Below are 8423 nucleotides of genomic sequence, written 5' to 3' on the forward strand. Positions count from 1 at the left end.
GATTGAGCATCCACCAGGAACTCTTCCCTGTTCCCTCATTTTGCACTCTGATGAACTTGCTGTGCAGAGACAGGTTGTGACGGATTGAATTCTGAAAAACAAAATAAGGTGTAAGAAATGGAGCAAACATGATTGGTTTATGGCATACTAATATTTGTCTTTGCAACCATACTCTCATTTTGTTAGAAAACGTGGGGTAATCATGCAATGAGAAAACACGCCAGTCCAGAAACTTCTTTTATCAGCTCACCATTCAGAACTAGCTGAAATGAGCTTGCAGAGAGTTGTCATGTCAATTTGTCTGTCATGTGGCCCAATCATATCTGACATTATAAAAAGTTAAATAAAATACTGAAGGAGCTGCTCTGAGATACAGATTCCTCCTAAAGGAGACAAAATATATCAGAAGACCAAGAAGATGACTGAAGATCTCATTATCAGCTTCATTTCTATAAGTTGAACCTGATTGCATTTAGATATTATTATTATTATTATACACAAAGATCATAAAAACTAGATCCTGTTCTATGATCCTTGTAATGGCATCTCATCATGCACATCCCTAAACCCTGCAAACATGCCAGTCTGTGAATATTGCCACTGAACATTAGTGAGTTTTATATTACTTGTGTTATGTAAGAAAACACATATAGAAAACCAGTTGAGGATTAACTTCTTTTTTTCATAAATAAGCACCACAAATTGCCTAAGAAATTATAAGGGAAAAAGGAATGCAAACAGTATCGACAAAACTGCATTTAAAACCTCAGTCTTAAAACCACCTTTCTCTTTCAAAATCAACAATTTATTATACAAAATTGACTCTTCTAATACCTGAGGGCACAAGATATCTTGTGCCAAGACCAACCAGAGGTACTGAAGCTCTTCACTATCTCCTCAGCCATAAGTAAAGTTTCATGTTTTGTTCTTAAAAAAAAAGAATAAATATTCAAAAATCCAAAATCCAAGCCCAGATGTCCTGTTAACAAAAGACTACCCTTCGCATAACCATGCTGTAGATAAGCATTTTTTCCTCACATAATTTTCTGCTGAGCACATGTAAAGACCATAATATCAACAGAAAAGCTGTCTTATATTTTGACATAATTGCTAACAAAAGGCCACAAGTTCAAAGAGTGCTGAAATAGACAGCCACAGAGGTCGGTAGGAGAGTGGGACAGTAGAACAGTCTACATGGGGAGCCATGGTCTGCACTAGGACTGTTAATTCATACAGAACTAGGAGGGAAGCACAAACCAATACATGAAATGGATAAAACAGAAATAAGAACTCAATGGCAGAGAAATCAGTGAAGCAGTACCTGCCTTCCATTTACAGTCATTTTTTGCAAGTTGTCTAAAGAAAAATTCGAGGAAGCAAAAATGTAAAGACTGTTTCTAAAAAGCAGTAGTAAGGCTGCTCTTGACCAGCAGGCCAGTAAGCCAATTATCCCAAAACACTGGCTGCCAGACCTACAAAAACCCTGTTCTGTTTTTCCTGCTTTCCTACCTTTTTCCTCCCGAACAGGGGCACAAGGCACTCTTTGACGGCAGCAGATGGCAGAACATGGCCTCACGGCAGCTCGCTGGTCAACCAGCACAGCAAGGAATCAAACCACGTGCCTAACCTCAGAAGCCTTTCCAACCTCTCCTTCCCCTCTAAAGAACCATATTTCACGAAGTATCCCAGTTAAACAAACACCAGCGACAATTTGAGCATTTCCTTATTCAATTTTGAAAGGAAGCCATTCTCACATTAACTAATCAACACAGGGCTGTATCTCTTCACTGCAGGTAACCCTGCAATCAAAATCTCATCCTGTATCTAGCTATAGGGCGTTAGGGAAGGCCTTGACATTTTATTTTAACCAGGTGCAGCTAACATGTCAGGCGGGTAAGCCCAAAATCCATCTTTGGATTTGCCCAGGGCCCAAAGGGCCAACCAAGAAGCCTTGTGAGGCCAGCCCGGTGCAGCCTGTTGTTTTCACTCAAGGGCCACAGCCGAATCCCCGTCTGACACAAGTCCAGCTCTTGAAATGTCGCAAGAAAGTTGTTCTGCAAGTCTGCTGATTAAAAAACCTCCTGCACCCGTTCATTTTTTTTTTTACTGTATTTTGTAAACATACGCAGTTGGCTCAGGCCTAGTGTTTACTGTCAAAATAGGCATATCAAACACACAAAACATCAGGCAGAGAAAATACCGTGCTAAGGCTCAGTTACCTCTTCTCTGCAACACAAGTGTTAAATATTTAAGAAATCGCTGCTATTCCTTAGTCATCAAAAATATTATAATCTGGTATTATTGTACTGAGGACATCTGAGGTCGCTCTTTGAGTAACAGAGCTGTCTCCTAACTCTGCCAGCAATGAAAAAAAAAATTTTCCTAACAGGAAAAGGTTTGCGGCCCAGAGCTTGTTACATAAATTCCTGTTTTTCACGCACCCAGCAGGACATTAAAGAAGCTATGATTTACTAACTTGGAAAAAGTGTTGAAGAGGTAAATCTTGTGAAAATATGCACTGCTGTTAATGATGTTGTGTCTACAAATCTTTGCCAGACACAAACATGACCTGATAAAAAAGTATAGTTTCAGCAGTGGATCTTGGCAGCCGGAGGAGCGGCGCGGCTGTCAGCGGCCAGGGCGCTTGGCGGCACCGCTGGCCCTGGCACGCTGCAAGATGCCTTCAGCCATGGCTTTCGGTGAGACTTGGAAGCAAAGCCTTCCAAAACCTGGTCTGAAAGATGCAAAAAGCAAGCAGACGCGTTTTAAGGCGGCTTTCCACGCAGTGGCGACGCATGCCAGATCGCTCTGAGAGCACCCGTGTTGGAATTTTATCAAAACCTGTCAGGACGGCAGCAGGGCTGCTGCCACCTGTGGGGTGTTCCCTGGGACTGAGTTTCCACCTTTGAGATAAAGCGCAGAGAGCCTCCGCTCCTGCTTGGTCTGTGAACTGACTTCATGCCATACTTCAGCATGTGGACCAGGAACTGCTTATCACTACTCGCCGATTTAAGAGCCAAAATATGCAAAACCAGTATCTGCTAAATGCGATGCGATGACCACATACCATCTAATAAAGCTCATGAAGACAATAAAACTTTTCCTTTGAATCTACACATTTATATCGTTCAGCTGCATTTCCAACATTTCCTACAGCTGAAATGCACTGCTCTGAGAATGTCCTGCTCGCTGCTCTTCTAAGCAACAAAAAAACCTCAAAGTGTTTCATGCTTTAAAACAATCAAAGAAATAAATGTCTCAGACACTTAATCCCTGGATGCAAGTACCTCTGTTGATATCTAATACTACATTTAAACATGAGACTTTCATATTAAAACATGTAACTTAAGTTTAACCCAACTAATTGCTGAAAAAAATCATACCCCTATAACAATTAAAGTTGGGGTATCTCATTATTTTTTTAGTAAATTGTTTTGGTGTTTTACTAAAGAGAAACCCCTGAAAATACAGTTGCTTTGTTAAACTTGACAACACTGTAGGCCTATACTTACTAAAGCATGACCACACCACCACGCTGGCCATCTTTCCTCCACCCTGGCCCTCGGAGCATGCAAGGGAGAGGGAAGCAGAGCAGAGCTCCTGCTGCAGAGCTCCTGTTTAACCCCACTGCAAACCTCGCCAAGCAGGATCTCACTGTGGATCTGTGAGTCCAGGGAGTTGTAACACCCAAACTTTGTAAAAGCACCTACAAGTGCCCATGGTCTCCCATGGAAGAGCAAGGAACGGATGCAACAGTGGATACATTTTACAAAAATTAGTGGATTTGCTATCTAGGTGCATATGCTGGTAGCATTGTGATAAAGCACACCATGGCATCTCAGAAAAGAGATTCACCAGCAACAAGCAACAAAGGCAGAAGGAGTTGGCCTCTGGAGGCAGATGCAGCCATAAAAAAGTGGGAGGCCATAAAAGCGAGACTGCTTCCATAATACTCAGGTCAAGCATTTCTATTAAAAGTAACAGCCTAATGACTGCCTACCAGTTTTTCATTCAGAAGACATCTCAGCAGTCCACTGTTTCCTACACCTCATCCAAGTGGACAGTCTACACATGCTGCTAGTCAGCTTGCACTATCAGCCAAAATGGCTGCAAATACAGATTGGGGCACAGCATCTGACTGTAATTCTCAGATCTCTCCAAACAATATCTGAAACAGATTTGGAAGCTGGAGAGAAACTTTCAGAGAATACGACACTCAAGACTGCTCCTGCCCTGACCCCCTAAGATAAACACAATTTAAAAAAAAAAAAAAAAAAAAAAAAAAAGATAAGGTAGATTGCTTATTTATCTGTTTTAACTGATAGTTGGAGAATATTGCAATAAGAACACATTTCGTAAAAAAGTCAGGGTTGAGGACTGGTAGGAGAGAAGTTCAGAGACCCATCAGCTAACATCATCACTGTTGAGAGGTGTCTGCTGTGATCAGTGGTGGTTGTGCATACGAGCCAGCTGTGTTAGTGTGTCCTGCTACTGACAGCTTACAGCAGGATCAGAACCAGCAGAGTCCCTTTGTGGAGACAACACCAAAGCAAAAGCTTTGCAGCAGAGAAGGGAAGCATATGGATATCCATATGCTGTTACAGAGGATATCAGACCTGTCCCTCAAAGTCTGTGTATGTGGACTCTCCTGCAGATCCAGATGTTCAAATCACTCTCCTCTTGGAGCCTCAGTGACAAGTACCACTCTAAAAAGAAGTAATAAAAAAACCTTCTAGGAAAGTATGCAAAGGACCAGAAGTTCACCAGCACACTTGCTCAGGGTTCCCTCAGCATTAGCAGCCAGAGAGCAGCAGCAGAGCCTACCTGTGGCATCACACACAGCATCTATCCAAAGCTAAGCTAGACCATGCCTGGTGAAACAGGCAGGTCTGCTTGAAATAGTTAAACTGCCCACACCTGCTTTGCTGTGGTTTCTAACCACCCTGACAAGTTTGCAGGGGCAGGGAGAGGAGGCTAAGAAGGAAAGAGACCATTGATAACTCCCAATGTACCAGAATTTCCTTTGGTACGACAGTCTGGTACAAGGCAATCCTGGTTGTCTTAGCTAATGACTACAAGATACAAGAAGTTCAGATGCAGATGCTGCACAGGGAGCTTGGGTTTGCCTTGGAGCTAGTGTCGGACACTCAAAAGCATTTGGTCAATAGATAGCACACTTGTTCATGAAACAGCCTTAGCTGCATTTCTCTCTCCAAAGTGTTCCTGATGCTACAATGTTCACCAACCCAACCACCTATCTGTCTGCAGTGTCAGAGGCTTCAAATGCTAATGAAATAGCTATCTTTGCCACCCAGTTGTAGCATTATTTGATTACAGCTCAGAAACCTTCTCCATTGTCAGATAAGAGCATGGACAGAAAGCATGTCACTTAGCCTCAGGTCAGAGTGTCACATTTAGAAGATGCTGGCAATTTTCCATCTGCAGCTGCATGAAGGTGGAAGGGCAGGATTTCCTCACAAACAGGTCATGCTTTTTTGGGTCCTTTGTTCTTGAGGGGGTGCTTTTGTTTGACTTCATTTTTGTTCTGTGCTGTTTTACAGTTAAGAAGTGTCAGCTGGAAAAAGTGCATAAACACTTCAATCTTACTAGAAGGACCTTGCACTGTTTCTCTGTGGTTTTCATTACAGATGGCGGCACAGCGAGGGCCTTTCCCAGACCACCACCCATGAAACACCATCTCCAAACACGGAGATACTTTCACAGACTCTTTCATTTGATAAGATTTCAGCAATGCATCCCTTGTTCCATGCATAGATGTGCAAGAATGGGACAGACTGTATGTTATCACTATATGGTCACTATACATGACTCTCCTGCACAGAGGGGCGTCTCCTGTGAACACACATCAGTGGCATTAATCTAAGTCCTGCACATTCTGCAGTTAAGTCTGCAAATCTATACTCTCCTATGCTTCTCCCTCATAGCTGTAGAAGACTAAAAAACTTTGGACACCAAATGGGCTTGGCCATCCTCTAGGTTGCATCCTGCTGCCACACACGGCACCAGGGACTGGACGGGATTTCACAACCACTGGAACTTTCTCCTCTGGAACATGGCATGTAGTAACAGAAAATACATGCACAGCTCCAGACACTGATATTTCAGGGACCTGGCTATGCATACTTACGTCTCAGAACTGGCAACTCTACTGACAGGTATTTGAGTAATTCCTGATTGCTATCCCCAGATACCCTCCTCTTCGTTCTAGGCAGACTCCTTTGAAGCACTTTTCCATAATGGCAGTTTGGACATTTCTAATGAGACGGCAACACCTGGAAACCATGAACCAGGTAAAGTATATTATGAGCAGTGTACACACAGGGCAAGCACACACATGGATACTGTTCCACATGTGATGACCTCAAACAAAACTTCTTATGACCACCCTTATGTTTTCTGTACCTCCAAGAGAGAGACAGAGCCACAATCAGGTTAACAATCACCTACATCAGTGCAAATACTCTGGTTTATAACTACATTTATTTCTATAACCACAATACAGGCATGATATTATATCAACACAGCATACACCAAATATATAAACATTTGCTAGCATTTCAAAGCCAAGAAAACTAAGTGACACTGATTAGGAAAAACAACAGACGAAGATGATTATGAAAATTGTGAGATTTTTAAAAGGGATTTGTCAAATGGAACTTTCTCCCTCTGTGGTAAAATCATCTGGGAAGCCAAGACAGGCCATAGGTTTGTCTAAAATCTATCAGTTTTCAGGGGTGAAAGAAAGGCAACAATAACAAGACACCACAGTGCTATTAAAAAAAAAAAAAAAAAAAAAGCATATATCCTCAGGATAAAACAAAAGTTAAGAAGTGTATCAAATAAGGGAAGAAATAACTAACAGATTAAAAAAAAAATCAAAGCTAGCAGGGATAACTATGTATTTGGTGATCCAGACAAATCCTAATACTGCCTTTACAAAACTGATGCTGTAAGCTTCCTATTCCACCAGATGGAAAACAAGTTTTTAATATATAAATATAAGGGTTCCATAGCTGTAAATAAACATTTCTGTTTTCCACAAATATGGAACATATCTCTATATATGCACATGTACATATACACCTTATGATGAAGAAGCATTTCCCAACTTCACTAGTGACACAGGAGGCCAACACTGAGGCCCCACTGAAGAGGAACATTTCAAAGTCAGGATGCCCTTATAACTGAGGCCTCTTCTCCTCCCTCTTTAAGTGCTCTCAGACCTCTGGCCTTTGCAAGCAGCCTGTGCTGCAATTACACCAGTAACGCAGAAAGAGCAAAGCAGGAGGACGCATGCACAACCTGGGTGCCCTGACATCAGTCCCAGGTGCTATCACAGAAAAGCTGATAAAGGATTCAATCAGTAAACCATCAGAGCTCAGGGATATAACTACTGTCTTTCAAAACAGTCCCACAGGATATAGGCCATCACATGTACAAGAAAAATATATCCTTTCTTCAAGACAGGTAAGCGAGAGAGCACCTGCAGATATGCCAATGCCACACCAAATGACAGTGTAGACAAGATTAGCACCACACACCACTGCTAATATGTGTTCATCAAAGGAATTAAAACCATTAAAATTATCTGTAATACAATAAGCCACGAGGAAGGCTGCCGCGATTCATGACGGGCAGGTAACGCTCTTACAATTATTCACTGCTGGCTCTAACGCAGCAACCAGGAATGCAACTGTATAGGGGACAGAGACACCACAGCAGCATTAACGGTCTGAGGCAAAGCTGTGCTTGAATGCAAAGCACAAGCACAATATTGCAAGGAGAACATGAATCACAATTATAAGCAAAGTTTATTAAAATAAATAAATAAAAATTTGGAGTAATGAAGTAGCAGTTCATCCATACAATGCCAGAATGACTAATAGCTTAAAATTTTATTCTGTGACTATAGTAAAGCGAGACTAAGGGGTGTTTATTTTTTTTCAGCCAGTAGGAATAATTATGATCAGTAGGACAAAAAAATGTTAATCACTCGTTTCCTGTTTAACAGACAGCCTGTTTCACCTCTGCCACTCTCCACGGTTACACCCAATTCATCACAAAGACTACAGCACTGTTTATAGAAAGCTTCCCCATTTTTTTTCTTTCTAAAACTAAGCTGCCTATTATTGACATTCGTTAGCTCTAAGGAAGAGGTACAACTGTGTATACATGCTAAATATATCAATACTAATTAGACCACCAGATCGTCTTAAAAGGAGCACCAGAAACACATTCTCACCAATAAGAATCAAGAAGATGAGAAATGAGACAAAGTCTCAGTGTAAACCAGAGGTGAGAAACATCATAGTCTGAAAATAGGGCTCATTTTTTGCATTGGCCTTTGTGGACACAGAGAACTTCCAAGAACTGAGGAAAAAAAAAAGGGTTCGGGAGGGGTG

At 41.6% G+C, this 8423-nt stretch overlaps 1 protein-coding gene across 1 annotated transcript in view; it reads right to left on the reverse strand.

Annotated features, from left to right (window-relative positions):
• The window catches only part of FOXO1 (forkhead box O1), a 13405-nt gene that overhangs the window by 3084 nt on the left and 1898 nt on the right, over positions 1–8423 (reverse strand). Inside the window, 1 exon segment of the mRNA XM_010073541.1 lies at positions 1–91. This exon segment is cut by the window's left edge and continues 17 nt beyond it. Within this exon segment, the coding sequence (XP_010071843.1) occupies positions 1–91 (91 nt within the window).

Source organism: Pterocles gutturalis, unplaced genomic scaffold (assembly GCF_000699245.1).
Source record: "Pterocles gutturalis isolate BGI_N339 unplaced genomic scaffold, ASM69924v1 scaffold21237, whole genome shotgun sequence".
Classification (NCBI taxonomy): domain Eukaryota; kingdom Metazoa; phylum Chordata; class Aves; order Pterocliformes; family Pteroclidae; genus Pterocles; species Pterocles gutturalis.